Source organism: Pleurodeles waltl, chromosome 6 (assembly GCF_031143425.1).
Source record: "Pleurodeles waltl isolate 20211129_DDA chromosome 6, aPleWal1.hap1.20221129, whole genome shotgun sequence".
Classification (NCBI taxonomy): domain Eukaryota; kingdom Metazoa; phylum Chordata; class Amphibia; order Caudata; family Salamandridae; genus Pleurodeles; species Pleurodeles waltl.
The window spans coordinates 79,773,217-79,798,373 of NC_090445.1; the positions used below are offsets into that span (position 1 = coordinate 79,773,217).

Consider the following 25,157-nt stretch of genomic DNA (forward strand, 5'->3'; position numbering starts at 1 on the left):
ATCGTGGGTCCCAGGAGTGCTGCAGTTGGCGGTGTGTGCTCCTCATCTTGCCTTAGTGACTAGCCATATAACTGGTAGTGCAATGCATAGTGCTTAAGCCTGTTCTCTATGTGTGACGGTGATGTGTAGGCTGGTGTATGTGGTGTTGGTGGAGACATTGACCCAGTGTATCCTTTGTCACTCTCCCCCACTTTCTTGTTTTGTCATTCTGTACTTGTGTGCATTAGCATTATCTGGTGGAGGAGCAGGGGCATCAGTGACAGAGGTAGCAGCATCCCACAGGACCCAGGAGGCAGAGTCCACCGACGCCGAGGGAACCAGTGGGACGGAGGGCAAGGGGAGCACCACGGCGGAGACTGAAGGAGACACCACAGAATCAGATACCTCCTCCGATGGGATCTCCCTGGTGGTGGTGGACACCTCTGTGACCACCCCAGCTGCAGGTATAGCCACCATCCCCCGTACCAGCACCGCCCCAGGCACCTCAGGCCCTGCCCCAGTGAGCTCTGCTGCGCTGAGTGAGGAGGCTATTGACCTCCGGAGATCCATCTCTGTTGGGCAATCAACCATTGTGAATGCCATCCAGGGGCTGGCATCCCAGATTCAGCAATTCAATGCATTCCTGGAGGGCATTCACAGAGGCTTGGCGGCCCAACAGAGATCGATTCAGGCTCTGGCCTCTTCTCTGATGGCAGCCATTGTCCCTGTTTCTACCGTCCCCCCTCCAACTTCCACTACCCAGTTCCATTCTCCTAAACCCCAACCCATCCCAGGCACACATACAGACGAGCATGCACACAAGACCACACCAAAGAGTGTCACAGGCAAACACAAGCACCACACTTCATCCCACAAGCCCTCACGCAAACACCAGACAGTTGCAGACATGACAACATCCACTGTCCCCACTGTCACCCCTCCTCCTCCTCCTCCACCTCCCTCCCAGTCACATCCACATCCACACTCACACCTGCATGCACTACATCAACATCCACCACCAGCATCACCACACCAAGCAGAACACACACCTGCACGTGTCCCCTCTGTCCTCTCCCACCCTGTCTCTCCCCCCTTCTAGAGGACACAAACGCAAGCACTCACACACCCAATAGCCATCCACCCCACATCAGCCTACAGCCCATGCACCTGCACCCAAATCCAGCAGACATACACCTCCTACAACCACTCCCTCAACCTCCACTCCCATCACTCTTCCCTCCTCCCACCCCAACGTCCCTAAAAAGCTTTTCCTTTCCCAACTTGACTTCTTCCCTCCGGCTCCCCTTGTCCTGCCCATAGGAGCGGGGTACCAAAGACCCAGCCCAGCACCTCAGCCAAACAGTTCACGGGACAGTGCTAGCACCACCTACTCATGGTGGGAAGGATACCACACCTCCATCGAAGAAGGGGAAGGGGGCTGAACATACAGGCAAGAAGGGGAAGGACCCTGCACGACCAGGCAAGAAGAGAAAGGAGCCTGCACCTCCATCAAGGAAGGGGAAGAGGCCATCCACCCCTGCCAGGAAGGGTAAGGGATCCATGCCCCATGTAATGGAGGAGAAGAAGCCCTCTACTCCAGCAGAGGCTGACACCTCCACCACCAACAGCTGTCACGGGCCCCCACCGCCAGCTGATGAATTGTAGCCATCAGCAACTGCAGAGGCTGCCCAGCAGGCGCCTCCATCCACCACGACACTGCAGCCATCAGCAACTGCAGAGGCTGATCAGGAGGCACCTCCATCCACCACCACTCTGCAGCCATCACCACCTGCAGAGTCTTCCCAGGAGGCACCGCCATGCTCCAACACACTGCAGCCGGACGCCATGTAGCCCACCCTCCAGGGGCTGCTGTATGAGTTGCCCCCTCCAGAACCAGTGGGAAAGTCACCCACCTGAGAGACTGTGACCTTGCCCTCCCCAGGACAGAGCAATGGGCAAGTTGCCCCCTCCAGAACCAGTGCGAAAGTCACCCACCTGAGAGACTGTGGCCTTGCACTCCCCAGGACAAAGCAATGGGCAAGTTGCCCCCTCCAGAACCAATGGGAAAGACACCCACCTGAGAGACTGTGGCCTTGCACTACCCAGGACAGAGCAATGGGCATGGAGCCCCATCCAGAAACAGTGTGCTTGTTCCCTCATCCGGCTGAGGTGCCCCCCCCAAGTCCCCTGCAGTGCCTGCCCATTTGCATACTGATGCCCCTGCAGACTACTATCCGGATGAGGTCAGGATTCAAGTTTATCCTTAGATTGTGCCCTGTGGCCATGTGGGCCCTTTAAACATTGGACCAGGCAGTGTCCCTTTGTGTACATATCTGTTTCATTGACAAATCTATTGCTTTTTTCAGATGGTGATTTGATTACAATCACTTTCGTCCATTCCTGTTGTTCTTGCATTATTCTGCTGTGTTTCGGGGGCAAATTGTTTTTCGTGTGAAGCTGGTTGAGTGTATGGTGTGTGTGAGGATGGTGTGTGTAGTGAGTGTGTGTGTGTCACTCTCGTTTTCCTGCTTCCTTCCCTTGTGTGCTAGGCGGCTGTACTAACCGTCGTCGTCTTCGACTGCGTTGATGTTCCAGGTGGAGCATAACATAGAAGATCATCAGGAAAACTTCCAATTCGGGTTCCGTGGAGGCGTTGTTCTTCCCTATGTCTCCGATGGTAAGTCCTTTCTCTTCTGTGATGCGTTTCCGCCAGGGTTTGGATGGCGTTGGTACCGCCCCGGAAAAGGTGGCGGATTGCAGTGTCTTAATATGGTGGGCAGTTTTAGGAAGTTGGCTCTGTATATACTATTTCAAAGTAAGAAATAGTGTGCACAGAGTCCAAGGGTTCCCCTTAGAGGTAAGATAGTGGCAAGATTAGATAATTCTAATGCTCTATTTTGTGGTAGTGTGGTCGAGCAGTAGGCTTATCAGAGGGTAGTGTTAAGCATTTGTTGTACACACAGAGGCAATAAATGAGGAACACACACTCAAAGACTTACTCCAGGTCAATAGGTTTTTATATTGAAAAATATATTTTCTTAGTTTATTTTAAGAACCACAGGTTCAAGATTTACAGTAAACCCTTTAAATGTAAGGTACTTCACTTAGATACTTTAGGAACTTTGAATAAAAGCAATATCATATACAGTCTTTGTAAAAATGGCAATAAGCTATTTTCAAAGTGGAAGACTGCAAAAATTAACATTTCCTGGGGGAGGTAAGTAAAGGTTAGATTTGGAGATAAGTAAAACACTTACAAGTCTCAGTTCTGGGACATAGGTAGCCCACCGTTGGGGGTTCAAGGCAACCCCAAAGTTACCACACCAGCAGCTCAGGGCCGGTCAGGTGCAGAGGTCAAAGAGGTGCCCAAAACACGTAGGTTCCTATGGAGAAAAGGGGTGCTCTGGTTCCAGTCTGCCAGCAGGTAAGTATCCCCCGTCCTCAGAGGGCAGACCAGGGGGGTTTTGTAGAGCCCTGGGGGGGACACAAGTAGGCACACAAAACACACCCTCATTGGCACAGGGGCGGCCGGATGCAGTTTGCAAAGCAGGCATCGGGTTTCAGGTGGAAAACAATGGAGAGACCCGGGGGTCACTCTAGCGGTGCAGGCAGGCACAGGGAGGGCTTCTCGGGACAGCCACCACCTGGGCAAGGCAGAGGGTCGCCTGGGTGTCACTCCTACACTGAGGGTTGGTTCCTTCAGGTCCTGGGGGCTGCGGGTGCAGTGCTGGTTTCAGGCGTCTGGTCCCTTGTTACAGGCAGTCGCAGTCAGGGGGAGCCTCTGGATTCTCTCTGCAGGCGTCGCTGTGGGGGCTCAGGAGGGTTGTCTCTGGTTACTCACGGGCTCACAGTCACCAGGGAGTCCTCCCTGAGTTGTTTGTTCTTTGGATCTCGAGCCGGGGGCGTCGGGTGCAGAGTGTGAAGTCTCACGCTTCTGGCGGGAAACGTGCAGTCTTTGAAAGTTGCTTCTTTGTTGCAAATAAGTTGCTGGTTTTGAGCAGGGCCGCTGCTCACAGGAGTTTCTTGGTCCTTTAGTCCAGGGCAGTCCTCTGAGGCTTCAGAGGTCGCTGGTCCCTGTCGGATGCGTCGCTGGTTGCAGGTTTTCGAAGTTGGAGACAGGCTGGGAGGAAGTTGTTGTCTTCCTCCTTCTCTGCAGGCTTGTAGGTCAGCAGTCCTTCTTGTTTCTTCAGGTTACAGGAATCTGATTTCCTGGGTTCTGGGGTGCCCCTAAATACTAAATTTAGGGGTGTGTTTAGGTCTGGGAGGTCAGTAGCCAATGACTACTGTCCTAGAGGGTGACTACACCCTCCTTGTGCCTCCTCCCTGTGGGGAGGGGGGCACATCCCTAATCCTATTGGGGGACTCCTCCAAACTTAAGACGGAGGATTTCTAAAGGCAGGGGTCACCTCAGCTCAGGACACCCTAGGGGCTGTCCTGACTGGTGGGTGACTCCTACTTGTTTTTCTCATTATCTCCTCCAGCCTTGCCGCCAAAAGTGGGGGCAGTGGCTGGAGGGGGCGGGCATCTCCACTGGCTGGGATGCCCTGTGGTGCTGTAACAAAAGGTGTGAGCCTTTGAGGCTCACCGCCACGTGTTACAGTTTCTGCAGGGGGAGGTGTGAAGCACCTCCACCCAGTACAGGCTTTGTTCCTGGCCACAGAGTGACAAAGGCACTCTCCCCATGTGGCCAGCAACATGTCTGGTATGTGGCAGGCTGGCAGAAACTGGTCAGCCTACACTAGAAGTCGGGTAGGTATTCAGGGGGCATCTCTAAGATGCCCTCTGGGTGTATGTTACAATAAATTGCACACTGGCATCAGTGTGCATTTATTATGCTGAGAAGTTTGATACCGAACTTCCCAGTTTTCAGTGTACCCATTATGGAACTGTGGAGTTCGTGTTTGACCAACTCCCAGACCATATACTCTTATGGCTACACTGCACTTACAATGTCTAAGGTTTTGCTTAGACACTGTAGGGGCATAGTGCTCATGCACCGATGCCCTCACCTGTGGTATAGTGCACCCTGCCTTAGGGCTTTAAGGCCTGCTAGAGGGGTGACTTACCTATGCCACAGGCAGTGTGAAGTTGGCATGGCACTCTGAAGGGAGTGCCATGTCAACTTAGTCATTTTCTCCCCACCAGCACACACAAGCTGTAAGGCAGTGTGCATGTGCTGAGTGAGGGGTCCCCAGGGTGGCATAAGACATGCTGCAGCCCTTAGAGACCTTCCCTGGCATCAGGGCCCTTGGTACCAGTTACAAGGGACTTACCTGAGTGCCAGGGTTGTGCCAATTGTGGAGACAAAGGTACAGTTTAGGGAAAGAACACTGGTGCTTGGGCCTGGTTAGCAGGGTCCCAGCACACTTTCAAATCATAACTTAGCATCAGCAAAGGCAAAAAGTTAGGGGGTAACCATGCCAAGAAGGCATTTCCTTTCAGCGGTAGTTTGTCTTCCGCCTGGCTGTTGTTGGCTACTGCTGCGGTGACTGTTGTTTCCGCCCTGGCGGTTGGTGTGGTACATTGGCTGTCTATGGGAGTTATCACCGCCATGGTCATAATTTGGCGGTACTTACCGCCAGGCTGTTGGCGGTATTACCGCCACTTTTATCACTCACCATCAGGGTCATAATGAGGGCCATAATAAGTAACAGAGGATATGGTGATGGAACTCAGCTTCACCCCTTACCTGCATCTAGGGAAGGCAGAGCTAAGGCCCCTGTGTAAGTTAAGAAAAATTAAAACTGGGTCCAAACCTACCAAGGTCAAGCTCCAGGAGCTCTTGGCAGAGTACACTAGGGACCACCCTACTGAAGGGGAAGACCTCCCCTCAGATGGGTAAGAAGTTGGGGATCTGGACGTAGAACTCCCCCCTCCTAACCCAACTAGGGAGACCAGGGTTCCAAGACCCCTGTCTCCACAAATCAGAGTCAGAGATTCTGGTTATTCCACAGGGGAGTCCAGTCTCTCTGGGAACATTGAGGATAGCCTCAATGAGGAGGACATCCTTTTAGCAAGGATGGTCGAAAGATTAGCTTTGGAGAAACAGCTCCTAGCTATGGAAAGGAAGAGACAAGAAATGGGCTTAGCATCCATAAATGGTGGCAACAATATAAATAGGGTCAGAGAGAATACTGACATCCTAAAAATCCCAAAAGGGATTGTTTCAAAATATGAAGAAGGTGATGATATCACCAAATGGTTCACAGCTTTTGATAGGGCTTGCGCAACCAGAAAAGTAAGCAGATCTCACCGGGGAGCTCTCCTGTTGGAAATATTCACTGGTAAGTGTAGGGATAGACTCCTCACACTCTCTGGTAAAGATGCAGAATCCTATGATCTCATGAAGGCTACCGTGATTGAGGGCTTTGGATTCTCAACTGAGGAGTATAGAATTAGGTTCAGGGGGCTCACAAAACCTCGAGCCAATCCTCGGTTGATTTTGTTGACTTCTCAGTCAAAACACTAGATGGTTGGATAACTGGCAGTACTATGATGGGCTGTATAATTTATTTATGAAAGAACATCTGTTCAGTAATTGCTTCAATGAGAAACTGCATCAGCACCTGGTAGACCTAGGTCCAATTTCTCCCAAAGAATTGGGAAAGATGGCAGACCACTGGGTCAAGACAAGGGTGACCAAGACTTCCACAGGGTGTGACCAAAGGAAAAGGGTCACAAAGCCTCCCAGGGGAAGGGTGGTGAGATGTCCAAGGACAAAACTAAAGAGTTTTCTCAAGGGCTCCAAAAACCTTCTCAGGAGGGTGGGCCCGAGCCTCTTCACGGTCCACAAATGGGTAAAAGGGTAAAACTTTGATCCCAAGAAGGTCTGGTGCCACACCTGTAGATAACATGGACACCAAATTGGAGAACAGGCCTGTCCCAAGAAAAGTCCCACAACTTCTACTCCTGTTAGCACTGGAATAGCCAGTCTCCAGGTGGGATCAACAGTGTGCCCAGAGCAAATCAGAGTTCACACTGAAGCTATTCTAGTCTCTGAGGGTAGGGTGGATATAGCCACACTAGCTGCCTGGCCACCTAACATGCAAAAATACAGGAAGCGGCTCTTGATAAATGAGACAAAGGTAGAAGCCCTGAGGGATACAGGTGCCAGTGTCACCATGGTGACAGACAAACTGGTTTCCCCAGGACAGTATTTGGCTGGACAAACATATCGAGTAACCAATGCTGACAATGAAACTAAGGTTCATCCCATGGCAATGGTGACTTTAGAATGGGGAGGGGTTACTGGCCTGAAACAGGTAGTGTTCTCTTCTGGAATCCCAGTAGAATGTTTGCTAGGGAATGATTTGGAGTCCTCAGCATGGGCTGAGGTGGAACTCAAAACCCATGCGGCCATGCTGGGTATCCCTGAACTGGTGTGTGTAACAACAAGAGCACAGAGCACAGGGTGAAAAAGAAATGCCTGGAATAATGACCCAACCTTCCAAGAGAAAATGTAAGAGGGCTTGGGGACCAGCCTATGTACAGCAAAAGAAAGAGGACCTCTCTTCCCAGGAAGATATCCTATCCCCTGATGGAACTGAGTCCATGGAGCTGGAGCCTTACCAGGTAGAGCTCTTGGGCCCAGGGTGGCCCTCAAGGGAACAGCTGTGCCAAGGACAAAATACTTGTCCCACTCTTGAAGGCCTGAGACAGCAAGCTGCTGAACAGGAAAAAGGAAAAGTCAGTGGATCCCACAGGGTCTATTGGGAGGATGGACTCCTTTACACTGAGGCAAGAGATCCCAAACCTGGTGCCACTGGGAGAGTGGTAGTGCCTCAGGCATTTAGAAAGTTTATCCTCACTTTGGCCCCTAGCTGGACATTTGGGACAAACCAAGACATCGGACAGATTATCCTCACTTTGGCCTCTAGCTGGGCATTTGGGACAAACTAAGACATCGGGAAGATTAGTGAACCATTTCTATTGTTAGTGAACTATTATGTCCCATAAAGTAAGGGAGCTTTGTAGCTCCTGTGTCACCTGTCAAGCAAGTGGCAGACAGGTGGCCATCCAAAGCCCCCCCTCATTCCACTTCCAGTGCAGGGGGTCCCCTTTGAAAGGGTTGGTGTGGACATTGTGGGTCCACTTGAACGTCCCACAGCCTCAGGGAATCAATACATACTGGTAGTAGTGGATCATGCTACCAGATACCCTGAAGCAATTCCCCTTAGGTGACTACTGTCCCTGCAATAGCCAAGGCCCTAAATGGTCTCTTTAATAGAGTGGGTTTCACTAAGGAGGTGGTTTCAGACAGAGGTACCAACTTCATGTCAGCTTACCTCAAACACATGTGGCATGACTTATAAGTTCACCACACCTTATCATCCACAAACCAATGGTAATAGAGCACTCTGACAGTCCCTGGGCTAGCCCAGTGGTCTTGGTCCCCAAACCTCATACCTAAGATGGAAAGAGAGAAATTAGGTTTTGTGTGGACTACAGAGGACTCAATTCTGTCACCAAGACAGATGCTCACCCCATACCCAGAGCAGATGAACTGATTGACAAGTTAGGTGCAACCACATTTCTGAATACCTTTGACTTATCTGCAGGGTACTGGCAAATTAGGATGGCACCTGGAGCAAAAGAGAAAACAGCATTCTTAACACCTGATGGGCATTATCAGTTTACTGTTATGCCCTTTGGCTTAAAGAATGCCCCTGCCACCTTCAAAGGTTGGTGAATCAAGTCCTTGCTGGCTTGGAGTCCTTTAGTGCAGCATATCTAGATGATATTGATGTCTTTAGTTCCAACTGGCAGGATCACCTGGTCCACCTGAAGAAGGTTTTGCAGGCCCTGCAAGCAGCAGGCCTCTCTATCAAGACATCCAAATGCCATATAGGGCAGGGAACAGTTGTGCACTTGGGCCTCCACTTGGGCCACCACCTTGTAAGTGGAGGCCAAGTGCAACCCTTATAACCCAAGATCCTGACAATTCTGGACTGGGAAGCTCCAAAAACCCAGACTCAAGTCAGGGCATTCCTTGGCTTGACTGGGTACTACAGGAGGTTTATGAAGGGATATGGATTCATAGCGACTCCCCTCACAGAACGTACCTCCAAGAAAATGCCCAAGAAAGTAAACTGGACCTAGACTGTCAAAAGGCCTTTGGCACCCTAAAAGAAGCTATGTGCTCAGCACCATTTCTAAAAGCTCCAGATTATTTTGAGAAATTCAATGTGCAGACAGATGCCTCTGAACATGGGATAGGAGCAGTCCTGTCCTAAACCAATGATGATGTCCTTGACCAGCCTGTTCCTTTCATTAGCAGGAGGGTACTCCCCAGGGAGCAGCGTTGGAGTGCCATTGAGAGGGAGGTCCTTGCGGTGGTTTGGTCATTTTAAAAGTTGAGAGCATAATTGTTTGGTACTCACTTTATAGTTCAAACTGACCACAGACCTCTCAGATGGCTCATGCAAATAAAAGGAGAGAACCCTAAACTTTTGAGGTGGCCTATACCCCTACAGGGAATGGACTTTGTAGTGGAACACAGACCTAGGACTACCCATGCCAATGCAGATGGCCTTTCCAAGTTCTTCCACTTGGACATGAAGACTCTCTTGGGAAAGGTTAGTCTCATCCTCTTTCATTTGGGGGGTGGGTTCTGTAGGACAATCCCACTGTTGGCATGATCACCCTCACTTTTTGCCTAGTTTTGATGCCAGCTTTGATTGGAAGTGTGATAGGACCCTGCTAACCAGGTCCCAGCACCAGTGTTCTTTCCCTAAAACTGTACCTTTATTTCCACAATTGGCACAACCCTGGCACACAGTTAAGACTCTTGTAAAAGTACCCCTGGTACCAAGGGCCCTGTGGCCAGGGAAAGTCCCTAAGGGCTGTAGCATGTACTATGCCACCCTCAGAGACCCCTCACTCAGTGCATGCACACTGCTTTGCAGCTTGTGTGTGCTGGTGAGGAGAAAAGACAAATTCGACATGGCACTCCCCTCAGAGTGCCATGCCCACAAACCACTGTCTGTGGCATAGGTAAGTCACCCCTCTAGCAGGCCTTACAGCCCTAAGGAAGGGTGCACTATACCACAGGTGAGGGCATAGCTGCATGAGCACTATGCCCCTACAGTGTCTAAATCCATTCTTAGACATTGTAAGTGCAGGGTAGCCATACTGAGTATATGGTTTGGGAGTTTGTCATAACAAACTCCACAGCACCATAATGGCTACACAGAATACTGGGAAGTTTGGTATCAAACTTCTCAGCACAATTATCCCATACTGATGCCAGCGTGGGATTTATTGAGAAATGCACACAGACGGCATCTTAGAGATGCCCCCTATATGTTAGCCCTACTGTTAGTGTGTGACTGACCAGTCTGTGCCAGCCTGCCACTTCCAGACGAGTTTCTGAATTCATGGGTTGAGTGCCTTTTTGCACTCTGTGGTCAGAAACAGAGCCTGTGCTGGGTGGAGATGCTTCACACCTCCCCCTGCAGGAACTGTAACACCTGGCGGTGAGCCTCAAAGGCTCAAGCCTGGTGTTACAATGCCCCAGGGCACTCCAGCTAGTGAAGATACCCGCCCCTGGGACGCAGCTCCCACATTTGGCGGCAAGTCAGTGGAAGTAATGAGAAAAACAAGGAGGAGCCACCCCCTCAGCCAGGTCCACCCCTAAGGTGACCAGAGCTGAAGTGACCCCCTCCTTGGAAAATCCTCCATCTTGTTTGGGAGTATTTAGCCCAATAGGGATAGGGATGTGCGCCCCTCCCCAAAGGGAGGGAACACAAGGAGGGTGTAGCCACCCTCAAGGATAGTAGCCATTGGCTACTGCCCTGTGATCCTAACACACCCCTAAATTCAGTATTTAGGGGCGTCCGTGATCCCAGAACTTCAGATTCCTGAAGACCTACAAAGAAGAAGGACTGCTGACCTGGAAAACCCTGCAGAGAAGAAGGAAGACGACAAGTGCTTTGGCCCCAGCCCTACCGGCCTGTCTCCTGCTTCAGAGAACCTGCACAACGAACAGCAATGCATCCTACGGGCCCAGCGACCTCTGCTGACTCAGAGGACTGCCCTGCACCCAAGTTCAAGAACTCCTGTGGATAGCGGACCTGTCCAACCAAGAAAGAAGAAGCCATCTTTAAAGGGACTCCCACCTCATGCCAGAAGCGTGAGTCCCCAACACTCTGCACCCGACGCCCCCGGCCTGTGTCCAGAGAAATCAACTATCCAGACAGGTCCCCCAGGCGACTCCGACGACGTGTCCACTCTAGGCTGACCTCCCTGCACCCCCACAATGACGCCTGCAGAGGGAATCCCGAGGACCCCCCTGACCGCAACTGCCTGGGACGAAGAAATTCGACACCTGGAAGAAGCACTGCACCCGCAACCCCCAGGCCCGTGAGAAACCGACCACCGGTGCAGCAATGACCAGCAGGCGGCCCTTGCCCAGTCAGTGACTTGCCTGAGAGGCCCCCCTGTGCCCTGCCTGCAGCACCTAAGTGACCCCCGGGCCACTCCATACAGTTCTATTGAGAATCTGACACCCTGTTGTCACACTGCACCTGGCCGCCCCCGTGCCGCTGAGGGTGTGGTTTTTGTGCCTACTTGGAGCCCCTCCAGTACTTCTCCAAACCCTCCTGGTCTGCTCTCCAAGAACACGGGTACTTACCTGCCAACAGACTGGAACCGGAGTACCCCTTATCTCCATAGACGCCCACGTTATTTTGGCTCCTGTTTGACCTCTGCACCTGACCGGCCCTGTGTTGCTAGTGCTGGGTGTTTGGTGTTGCCTTGAATCCCCAACGGTGGGCTACCTATACTCCAGAGATTGAAGCGGCAAGTGTGGTACTTACCTCTGATACTGTACTGTACTCACCTCCCCAGGAACTGTTGAAATTTGCAGTGTCCACTTTTAAAATAGCTTTTTGCCATTTTAATGAAAATTGTGTACAATATTGAATCTATTCAAAGTCTCAACTATTACTATGCAAAGTACCTTTCTATTAATGTACTTACCTGCTAAATGAATCTTGTGGTTCTAAAAATAAACTAACAAAAGAATATTTTTCTATATAAAAACCTATTGGCCTGGAGTTAAGTCATTGAGTGTGTGTTTTAACTTAGTGCTTGTGTATGTACAACAAATGCTTAACACTACTCTCTGATAAGCCTAACTGCTCGACCACACTACCACAAATAGAACATTAGTATTACTTATTATTGCCTCTGTCAAGCCTCTTGGGGAATCCCTGGACTCTGTGCACACTATGGGGGTCGTTACGACCCCGGCGGTCGGCGATAATGTGGCGTTAAGTACAGCCAACAGGCTGCCAGTAATTACCGCCACATTATGACATTGGCGGGTTGGCAGAAGCCAACCCCCCAATGTACCACTCTGACCGCCACGGCGGTAACAGCCGCCGGGCTGGAGATATACATCTCCAGCCCGGCTGCTGCCATTGTGCGGCCTGAGGGATTATGACCCCGCCTACCGCCATGGTTTTTGTGGCGTTCGTAACGCCACAAAATCCATGGTGGTAGGCCATGTCAGTGACAGGGAATTCCTTCCCTGTCACTGATAGGGGTCTCCTCACCTCCCCTACCTCCCCTACCTCTACATACCCCCCCAACATCCACACCCCCCCTTCACTAACATACACACACATACACCCACACACATACATACATGCATGCATACAGCCAATCACAGACACATTCGCACACACGTACATGCACACACGCATTCAGCACTGGACACACAAAAACACCCCCCCCACACACACACAGACACACAACACCCCCCTCCTCTGTCGAAGACCCGACTTACCTGGATCCAGGGGGTCCTCCAGCAGGAGACACGACGGGGCACTGCTACCACCAGCAGCGCCCGCCAGCAGAACACCGCCATGCAGTATTATTTGTCATAATACGGCTGGCGGCGGTCTACTGGCGTGGCGCTGCTGGTGGTAGCAGCTCCACCTTACTGCCATCCGCAGCCACAGCCGGATTTCCACTATTCTTATGGCAGAAATCCGGCTGTGGTCATAATATTGCGGCGGCTAGTAGCCATGGCGACGGTCTTTTGGCGGCCGTTGCTGCAGGGGTAGGCGGTTTTTACCACCAATGTTGAAATGAGAGCCTATATCTCATTTTGATTTAGTATATACAGAGCCAGATTCCTACAGGTGTATGATGGTGTTGTCTGATACAACCAATTAACTGAGTATAAAAACTAAAATGTTTGCATTCATCATTTACTTCTGATATACAGCAGGTATGGCTGAGAACCAAGTCAATGCCAATAAAGGCAGCTGGGTGTCCCAGAACAAATCATTTGTGTGGTACAGAGGTAGCTAACATCATCAGTGATGGGCATCTGTCAGTGTTACAGGATACAGTTCCAATTGTGCCTGTTGTCAGATGTGTCACAGGTCTCAATATTGAAACTACATGACCCCACCAATGACAGCTGAAGAACCAGACTTACCTGTCCAAGACAAAGTACACATGAACATTGTGAACGGCGGGTACACTGGATGGCAAATGCATGGACCAGTAGACGTGATGTTGCAGAGAAAGTGAAAGCTCCTTTGTCCATAGGGGAAGCATATAGGGATTACAAGACAGTAATGTTTCCATTTTCCATTCCCCTAATTTGCCCAGTGCACTCATAAGAAGGCCAAGAAATTCAGGCAACTGACACAAAATGATTGCTAAAACAAAGTCCTATCTAGTAACTAAAACCTTCGCTACCCTAAGCTAACCTATACTAACTATGCTCATCAAACAACTACATATATCTAACATAATCTAAACTTATCTTACACATGGAACACCACACTCTAAACATTGCCCCCTCCCCTTAAGAAACAAGATACAAGTAGGACAACAATTACTAAACTACACATGTACTAACATCCTATTTCCTATACAAATATATATATTTTTAGACTTTTCTAAAATGTTTATTTTTTTTATTTTTTTATTTTATTACATAAATACACATACCCAAACATTATCCCCACCCAGCTCTCCACCCAAAAAAACTTTATAATTAAACCCCCCAACATACTTAACCTAACTAATGCCTACCCTACACTAACCTAATACTAACTATCTAAAACCCAACCCACAACTAACAACCGCAATAGGGAGGGGAAGGAACTGAGAGGTAGTCCAAATAGTCCTTGTTAGAAATGGGGTCTCTAGTTGGCAGAGGTATACACCACAATTCTAGTCAGGGTAAGTCACACACAATCCAAATTATCCTGTGCCCACCCTCTGGTAGCTTGGCACGGAGCAGTCAGGCTTAGCTTAGAAGGCAATGTGTAAAGTATTTGTGCAATAAATCATACAGTAACACAGTGAAAATACCACAAAATACACCACACAGGTTTAGAAAAATATATGATTTGTATCTGATTAAATTAAGGTCAAAACGATAAAGATTCAATAAGCACAAGTTGCGATTTTAATTTTGCAAGATTAAAAAGAGTCTTAAATCTTAGAAATCAACAGTTGTCTCTTGGTTTCATAAAGTACCTGGTTTGCATCAAAAATAACATGCATGGAGACCGCAAAGGAGGAAAATAGGGTGTGCGTCAGATATTACAGGGCCCACAGACATTGTGTTGTTTCTTTCCACACTGCAAGGGGCTTTGCGTTGATTTCCGACGCGCAGTCTTGGTTCCTCACTGCGATGCAGGGATCTTTTTGACACCCAGGGACGATGCAGGGAAATCCTGGGTGTGCAGGAAAAAGTTACAGGCGTTGTGTCGTTCTGGCAGGCGATACGCTGAATTTTCTGTCGCACTGCAGGCGCTGCATCGATTCTTCACTCGGGAAGTATGGCTGTGTCGTTCCGGTTTGGCTGTGTGTTGATCCGGTAGGCTGTATGTCAAAGTTCCGGCCGCAAGGCAGGCGCTGTGTCAATTGTTTACTCGGGAAGTTGTGTCCCGTCGTTCCGGCTCAGCTGTGCGACGATTTCTCGGTCGCAAAATGGCTATGCATCCTTTCCGGCAAGCTGTGTGTCGATTTTCGGCGCACAAGGAGTTTCCCCAAGAGATAAGTCTTGGCCCTGAGACTTCAGAAAACAGGAGGGCAGCAGGGCAGCAGGGCAACAGCAGGGCAGCAGTCCTTTTCAGCAAAGCAGTTCAGATGAGTCCTTTGGGCAGCCAAGCAATTCCTCTTGACAGGTTGCAGGTTCAGGTCCAGAAGTGTCTACTATGGTGGGGTCAGAGACCCAGTTTATATACCCAAAAATGTCTTTGAAGTGGGGGAGACTTCAAGGAGTGGTTTTGAAGTACACAAGTACCCCTTTCAGTACAGGTCTTTCTGCCATGGTCCTAGTAGGGGGTTTGGCAGTCCACTGTGTGAGGGCAGGCCACTAGCCTTTGAAATGTAAGTGTCAGACCCTCCACCCTTTCAGCCCAGTAAGACCCATTCAGTACGCAGATGAGTGCAGATGTGACTGAGTATCCTGTGTTTGTGGTTTTCTGGGTGAAATGCACAAGGAAGTTGTCAACCAGCCCAGCCCAGACATTGATTGGAGACGAGCTGTAAGGCACAGATGGATTTTAAGTGCAGAGAAATGCTCACTTTCTAAAAGTGGCATTTCTAAAATAGTAATATAAAATCCAACCTCACCAATAAGCAGGGTTTTCTATTACCATTCTGACCATACTAAATATGACCTGGTTACTCCTTTCTGACCAGAATCTACCACTCAAACAGTATGTGACGATAGCCCTAATGCTAAGCTATGAAAGGAGCAGGCCTCACAGTAGTGGAAAATGTATTTAGGAATTTCCAACTACCAGGACAAATAAAACACACATGTTCATGTCCTGCCTTTTACCTACATAGCACCCTGCCCCATGGGTTACCTAGGGCCTACCTTAGAGGTGACTTATATGTAGAGAAAGGTGTCAAGTACTTTTAAATGCCAAGTCGAAGTAGCAGTAAAACTGCACACACAGGCCTTGCAATGCCAGGCCTGAGACATGGTTAAAGGGCTACATATGTGGGTGGCTCAACCAGTGCTGCAGACCCACTAGTAGCATTTAATTTACAGGCCCTGGGCACATGTAGTGCACTTTACTAGGGACTTATAAGTAAATTAAATATGCCAATTGGGAATGAACCAATATTACCATGTTTATGGGAGAGAGCATATGCACTTTAGCACTGGTTGGCTTTGGTAAAGTGCGCAGAGTCCTAAAACCAGCAAAAACTGTGTCAGAAAAGTGAAGTGCGGCAGGCAAAAAGTTGTGGAATGGCCACCCTAAGGTTCTCAGGTCTAACAGTCCTAAAGTTCATTTTTTCTGTTTTATGATATTCTTCTTGATGAACTTTAACATTCTCCGGTTGTCAGCCGATTCCTCCTCCAGTTTGTCAAGTCGCTAGAGGATAGCATTCAGGTACCTCCTGAGGTCCAGCTCAAACTGAGTCAGTAAACCAGCTGCTTGTGGCATTACCTATGGCTGTGTGCTGACAGGTGGTGCTGATGTTTCGGGCGTAGGTGGAGCTGGGACCCCTTGCAACCCTGAGGTGCTGGCTCCTGTGTCCCTTGGTGCCTGCATCGTGGGACCACCGTGTGGAAAGGCATGCCATTCCCCGGAAGCTCTCTCATGCATGTAATGGCTGAGTATCCTACAGTATCCCGGTTCCACTTCTAGGATGTGAGGGTAACGGTCTGTCCTCTGCTCAAGGGTCATGTTGGCAGCTGAAATATGAGGACAAGCAAGCATCAGTATCAGCATTGGATGGAGTTTGTACAGAGTTTAAACTTACACTGCAACAGTAACTGACACAGTACCACACACATTCCACAACAATGACGTGATCCTCATCTATGTCTAAAACCAACTAGACATCACCAGTATCACGTACATGTAAGTGAGATGACGGCAATCCATAGTAAATCAAAAGGGCCCAGGACTGATAGGAACAAATACAACCTTCATCAACATTTGTGTCATGTAACTTGTGAGGATCATGTGCCTCTACAGGTCTGAATTAACTGCCTCTCTGGCCATTAGGGGGCCTGGGCATGCTATCCATTTCCTCAACACCCCTGGTGATACATCACGGCCTGACCACACATTATGGAGTTAAGGTGGGGCCCATATCATTGTGGGGCTGCTAACTACAAACCTGCTATTCTGAGGTCAGGTAAATCTACATTCATGTGTCCTGGTGTAAGACCTGCCCTGAGTATATGTGACAAGGAGCCACCCCATATCCCATTATGTGTCCACATGTGCAACTGATGCAATGTTGGCAGAAGAACGGTTGGGCAAAGTCTGAGCTGCACATCACAGTTGTCAACACATTACAGAACTGAAACTCCCTACGCTGTGCTATGTAGTCCTACTTGTGTAAAACTGCACACACAAGGTGGCTGTATGGATGGTCCACAGTGATATTAGCACAGCATTGAGTGCTGCAGCTGTATCCTGAAATGTGTTATATCATTAGCACATGCATGTCATACATCATCAAGATACCAGCTACACACACACAATTCACATCATTTGCATATGTGATGTGACCTACAACCGTCAAAATTATCATGGTGGCAGGACAATGTTGTGAAAACTGTGGACATCTGGGCCCATATTCATGGGAAAATGACGGGGCGCGATGCAGAGCCAAAATTTGCAGCGCCGCGCTCCCGTCAATTTCACAACACAGGGATGCGCCGTATTTAATTGGATAAGGCGTACACCTGTGTTGTCCCCTGCATTGGCCCTAAATTTAGCTGACTGCACCAATGCAGGCATCCTTGCACCATTGTGCATGGATGTCTGCGCTGAGGGGTGCTATTGTTCATGTGCAGGAAGGTGTCCCTTCCTGCACATAAATAAACATTTCTGGCAATTTTGCTCTTTCTATGCGGGCTGCAGAATGGAGCATGCATAGAAAAAGGGGAAAATGAGGAGGATAAAAGTATTCCTCCTCGCAGTGCCTTGCTAATGCCACCCCTGGGGTGGCATTTGATTATGGCGCTGCCTCAGGTTTACGGAATCTCTTGGATCTGAGGCAGCATCAAAATGCAATGGATGTTGCTGTGGCATGCCCACAGCAACACCCATTGCACGCTGCTCTGACGCTGAAAACTGCGTCAGAGAGGCCCATAATTACAAGGAGGCGTAACGCCACAAAAATTGTGTTACACCTTCTTGTAAATAATAAGCTGAGATTAGCGCGACTGGAGCGTCAAGTTAAGTGATGCTCCAGTGGCGATAGGGGCTCTTACATATGGCCCCTGGTGTGGAAGAATCATAGACCTTTCCAACAACCATCTGGAGTGGAGTTGTCCACAAATTGTGAACACTACTGACTGTTGTGCAGCACATAATGGCTCCTGCTGTCCTACAACAAATTAGATCTAAAGGTTACTGAGGCACATGTGGTATGTGTGTCTCCTACATAATCCCCATAGTTACTTCTGCAGACAGAACACACATCTGTACCATCATGTCAATAAGTGTATGTTATGTGTGGCACACGGTGCTGACAATGGTGCTGTGACAAAGTGGTTGTCAACAGGCATGCTATGTACATGTACAGCTGCCTTGTGACCCATAATGGTAGACAGCTATGAATATGTGGTCAGCCATAACTATTCCTATTACACACGTTGGCCTGTGAACTACATGCAAGCCATTCTATTTGCATAACATTCCAACATACATGATGTCATTATCCATCCTCCTATGATAACAGATCATTGGTCAGGACCAAATACTTCTGTCATTACATTCCACACCTCTGACTGACTCACAGCATTCCCTGGATTGGCGCACAGGACGCACAATATGACACTTACTGGATGCTTTGGGATCTTGTATACACAGCACCTCTCCAATGGTGTAGCGGGCTGGTCCACCTGCAAGACATTAATGGAAAACATTGCTTAGTGTAAAAGGCAAGTTGCAGTACATGGACAACATTGTACAGTGTAAACTTGTTAGGCTGAAAGAGGTAGTTGTCCTAGTGGTAGATCACAGTAACTGGCCAACTTCTATGATCACTCTATCACACATACTCTCAAATAAGGTAGACCCACGCACTTACAAACCATCACTGTCCCTGAAACTCCTGTGGTGCTTCTCACTGCACCATTTATACATGACATTGTCATGCAGCTGTCTGGTAGCATGACACCTCCATTACCATATAGGACTGCTTGATAATGTTTATTCCATCTGAGGGGCATGCAGTGGTTGTCGCAGTGCCTGGCCCATTGTAGCACCCATAGCATTTCTGCCTGCATCTGATGCTGTAAACATCTACATCATTGTCACAGCTAACTGACAAACTACTACCCTGGGGTTGTGTGGGTATTCCAAGGTGTTGAGGAATGCCATCATACATCCTTCAGTCAAGTAAGGTATCTGTGTGTGCCATCTCAAGGTACACATACTTTCAAAATAGCTATGGGAGTGTACACATGTAATGTTGAGATACCTACTTGCACATTGACTGGATGTAATCATGGATGTAGTGCCAATAGTGTGTGGCCTGCCATTGCTGCCATTGTATACCATTGTTAGTCTAGAGAGGAATTAGTGCCTGGGCATAGATATATGACTCAACATGGACACACTTGCTAAGTGGCTAAAGGATGCATCTGGGGGTGTAGGTTAGTGAGTCGTATGCCAGTGATAGAGCTGATGCAGGGCAGCCCATACTGTCAGTGAGAAGCGGCCTGTGGGACTGACTCTGCATATGTGTCTGGTTATTGACATCTTATAGGCTGTCTGTGATACACAATGAACTGGAACATGAAACTGCCAGTAGTCTGGACCATTGCATGTTCAAGCACCCTTACATGGCCTTGGCTATTTACACAAAGGACCCAATAGACCAACAGTGATGCATTACCAATTGCATCTGTACCTTCCTTGTGGCTCTCATTGCACCCTTTACTCACCGCCATGTGTATGCGTAGTCAGAAACATGTCACAGCATGATGCATGTGTCGTTCAACATCATCTATTCATGTGAAGGTCAATGATGCACTCAGCAGGAGATGCAACAGATCACAAAAACTACTGCTGAGTAAATGGGGGCCCTTCTCACACATTTGTATGCCCACAATTCACAGCTTCTCACAGCAGCTGTTCTGGGTGCTGGAAAATAATACCTAGGGAATTATCTTCTGACTCAGCGGATGACAATTTGTGATAAAAACAATGTTTTGAGGTCCCCTTTCATGCATGTTGCATGGCGCAGGCCTCATTTGTAGCTGTTCTTTACCTAGTTACAATATGAATGTATCACAACACTTGGAGATGGTTGTGCATGGTAAATTATACATCTGTCCTGCATTTGCTTTCTTGTTGTACAATTGAAATGCAGCCCTAACGTGAGGCATAAACTCTTCATGCAGGTCGCATATGACATGTCCACAGCCACTGCATGCAGCACTCAGACTTAACAGCAACTGTTATGCATATGCTAATAAAATAAGGTTGTAAGGCAATAGGAGACTTACCAACTGTTCCACCAATCTCTACTACCCAATGGGCAAGCAGATCCTGCTCCCTCAACACCCGATTTGCCCAACAGTGCTTGATTTGGTGGTCGTTTCTTCCTGTTTTTAATATCCGGGTAAGATGATGGAGCACCCTGCCTTTATGGGGTAACCTTGGATCACCTGGCCACCCAGTTGCAGCATCATGTGGAGGTAGTGTTCCACAAGCCAGATGAACCCCCAGCTCATCAGCAGACATCCGGCTCATCCTCCCTTTCCCAGACATTACCAGTGGTGAATGGATTTCACCCAAATAATAAAGAAATTAAACGTAACCCCTACTCATACCCCAACTACCCAAATTACCCCAACTACTTAATTACCCAAGACAAACTCCCAACAATACAGAGACAATTACAGTACACTCAATAGACAAAATACAAGTATTGACACAATAATAAAATAAAATAAACTCAGGACACAGAGCAACGTACACAACGCACACAGCAAACACTCCACAAATTCAGCAGCACCAAAAATATCCTCACACAGTCACAGGGAAACAGACTGTAAGTGAAAATGAAACTACGCTCACTGTAGCATGTTTGCAGACAGGATGTCCTGGTACATCACTTCCTGGGTGCGTGTGTCAAGTTTTTCAGTCATGCGTCTTTTTTTTTTATGCATGGCGGTTTTGCATCGTATTTTCACACCATTAGTCTGAAAAAAGCCTATGGATGTGAGATAGACACATAGGGCCTTTGCGTCTATTAGCCTAGGGGTATTGTTTGGCAAATGCGTGAAAATTTTTCACGCATGACGGTATTACGTGGATTTTTGCATTGTGTCCTTTGAGTGTACCCTGAGTGACTTGAGGTGCTACATATGTGTACAACTATGGTGTATATATGTAATGGCAACATGTGGGTGTATGTCCAGCACTGTCATTATGGTGACAATGGGATGTTGGACCTATGGGTTTGTTTGTGAGTGTGCTGAATGCGATTACTGAATACCTCATGCACATATGCATGTGTAGCTACACTGTGTCCACAGACATGTTGGCACATGTGTGCTATGTGTGTATACATGTGTACGTCAGCTAATTTTGGTGTGGACCACATTGTTATGTTTGAGATACAGATGTACACATACCTACGACACCAAACATGTGTGGTGGCCTATGTTCAACACATGGGAATATATGTGACAACCATGTAAACTTTTACACACAGTACTCAGTGGACTTAGACTGCATTAACATCACGTCAACCCAGCCAATTTGCCTGTGTATGTGTGTTCACTCTGTGCTGTGTCATTGGATTTCCCTTCATGTTGCTCTGCTACACATGTGCCATTTCTGCCCCCATGCACTGTACTTGTTGGAGATGTCAAGTATACATGTGTTGTGTAAGACTGGCATCTGCCTTGTGTGTGTATGGACATATGTTTTGTGATTGCTGTCACATGTGACAACAGTGGTGTGTTCATGGGATGTGAAACCTCACATTACATTCTTCCTGCATAAACACATGTTGCCATTTGACAAATGCATGTGTTGTCACATCAGTGCCACCCATGTTTCCGTATGTCAGAACACATGTGTAACTCATTTCTGTCAGTCACTGATCTTGTGAAACTAATGCCCTACTTTTTTGTTAGGTTGCCTTTTGCTCTCAATCCATACACATTTCCATGGCTGAGCCAATACAGTGGTCCATGTGTGCTGACATATGTGGCATCGGGTTAGTAATGACAGTCACAAACAATGGCAAACCACTGTGTCACAGTGTTGAGGCCTGGCATAGCTGCCAGCCTTCTCATATCACAACAGTGTGAGTACCTATAGCAACACAAAACCATGGTTGCATGTGAAGAGGTAAGTCAAAGGAACCCCATTTTAATCACATCCCTGTGCACATGCATCAGGCCCCTGACAATGTCATATGTTCATGTAGCTAGAGCAGTGGTGTGTGGATTCATTGAGCAAGGACATAGCCTCTTCATGTTTGCCACTCAGCAGTACTTTGCACACTCCCCAGCAGACACATGCACAATTGTTGTCATACAGCCCTGTATCTCACATTTACCATTGCCGTACTTGATGTCACCTTTCCCCTCTCACGTACATCACTCTGATGTTGGACATTTTGTACAGGTGACATGTTTTGATGTCCTTAGCATTCCCTTGGGCATATTTTTTGGCATAGTGTCTCTGTTGTGACTTCAACATTGGAAACATGCCAGGGTACAGATGGTGTTACGTGTCGCAGCCTCCTGTCATGGTGGCATGCGATGGGCAAAATATTATGATATGCAAGTGGGCAACATGACTGGGTGATGTACTGACCCAGTTGCCCTCTCTGTCCATATGTGAAATATTGACATGTAGACATTGATGTGTTCTATAGTCTATGTGTATCCATTCTCCTTGCATTCCTGCACTATTGGTGAGGCATGTATTGTCACCTATATTGCTCCCATTCTTCAGTCTGTTAGCACTTTGTGCACATCTCATACTGAACAATTGTCTACATATACATGGACATGATGCTGTTGTGTAGCCATTTTAGCTATAGCTCCATGCATGTTATTTTAGCACACTAGCCCTGCCGCTGTGCACTGTAAACTAGATATATTTTATTCAGCTTAGTTTATTATTTTAACAATAGCCACATTTACAGTCTTGTTTTATTTCTCTCTATCTAGCTGTTCTTTGCTTAGGTCAGCACTGTGTTCTTAAACAAGCACTCTGCTTCTCTCAAAGCTGCAGTGAAATAGGTTGCCAGTAACACGTGGTAAGGTTTTGTCTCTGGTATTCATAGAAACTTACACATCCTTACGTATGGACATTTTCTCAGAACCTCAGATGTTTTATTATAAAAACACTTCCCTGTCCCATACACGTTAGAAGGATATTCCAGCCAGATGACCACGACTGTATGCTGATTGCTGAACGCCTCCCTACAGCTGCTTATGCAGACTTCAGGCCTTTGCTCAGGTATGGGGGTTGATGTCTTCCCAGGGGAACCTCAAGGGCAGAACTAGAGCTTAACATGCTGTGCTCGAATATAAACCTAGGTTGGAATTAGTCTATTGACTCTAGTGACAACATGGTAGCATTATTTCTATGCTTCACTCTCCTTGTCACAATTTTAATCCTGTCATGCTTTATCGTCCTGGTTATTGCAGTACATGCTTTAGTATCTAAGATGCAGTTACTTCATTAAAACCTTATTAAAACATATACTGCCTCTGTTTGTCATTGTATATGTGAGACTAATGTAACTGAGAGAAACAGATGAGATCTGAGTGACCACGATTTCCCTGAAGAGTCAATTGTGCTATGCGCTCGGCTACCCAATCATCCCTGCTCTTGGGTAGAGATGAGTCACTGCTAGTTAGCCGGAGCAAAACCCGGATTGGGGCGACAGGTGTCACCTGTAGTGGGTTAGACTCAGTCTCCCACACCACAGGCGATTCTGCCGCTCAAATCCAGTAGTCTCATTAGAATAATGAGCGCCTATGTGACAATGCAACATGTAACTTGTGTTTATGGAAGATGTTTACATCTCCTTCTTCTGCCAACTTGATAGGTACAGTTCCATTGTCTGTATTTGTGAGTTATCATGTGTTCCCCACATTCGTGACATCACTCCTGTCACACCACTTCGTTTGTCTCCATTTGACATTCCATATTGTATGTATAAGTATGTGTGGGTGTCTGGAAGCAGTCCATCCAGTATGTCCATTGGATGTGTGTTAGCATTTCCCCCAGCATGGCACAGCATAGGTAACTCTTACCATGACTGACTGATATTGAGGTGTCACATCATCTCAGTGCTGGAGAGTTTATTAGCCAATTACAACATATATGGGTAGGTCTACTCCCACTCTGTTTGGCATTGTGTCTCAGAATAGCACACCCACACCTGACTGCGATGTTGGAGGCAACGACATGTATGGGACTAATTGTCTATATTGCCATCATGCACTTGTCCTATCATGTGAGTGACAATGGGTGGTGTGTGGTGTTTTGTGCTGTGTGATGTAGTTGTACACAGCATACTAGATATACATGCTGCCACATCAAGCATAGTGGATCCTGGCAAAAGCGTTGCTACCTAGAACATACACCCATACAACAGTACGCACATATTTGCCTAGATTTGGGCTAGCCATGTGTCAGGACAGGAGATTTTGTGAAATGTTTGCACCTTATGTACATTATGATCATTTGCTACTGTAACTACTTTCTACCCAGTTGAATATGTGGTGGTGCATTGTCCCAAAATATCCATGGATGGTGACAATGGGTCATGTGTTTGGATAGTGATTCTGTACCCATAGCTGCTTATGTAGTTAATGCAAGCCATTGCGCACTCCCCAGCCAATGTGTGTGTGCCATACGTGAGGTACAGCACACCATGTGCCTGGGTTGTGAACATTGGCAGTGCTGGGACACATTTCCATGGTTACACTGTGCATGCTCAGCATGGGACATTGGTTACAATCCCTGGGCTTTAACTGAGGGACCACAGTTCACAGTGATGTACCACCCTTGTCACACATGTACCATGCAGGCAATGCTACTGTCACCATAAGTTGTGACACTGTATTGTTACTACATGACTTGTTATCCATTTGGTGACAGCCCCTACCTCATGTGTGCCCCCCTTGCATTCATCCTGTTATGCATGGTGTTGTTGTGGTGGATGGGCTAGGTATTGAC

The 25,157-nt window shown here is 47.9% G+C and overlaps 1 protein-coding gene across 1 annotated transcript in view; it reads right to left on the reverse strand.

Moving 5' to 3' along the window:
* Positions 1 to 25,157, reverse strand: part of LOC138301488 (putative nuclease HARBI1) — a 70,991-nt gene that overhangs the window by 27,238 nt on the left and 18,596 nt on the right. The window contains exon 3 of the mRNA XM_069242000.1: positions 18,776 to 18,835. Coding sequence (XP_069098101.1) covers positions 18,776 to 18,835 — 60 coding nt within the window. The remainder of the gene's footprint in view (positions 1 to 18,775; positions 18,836 to 25,157) is intronic.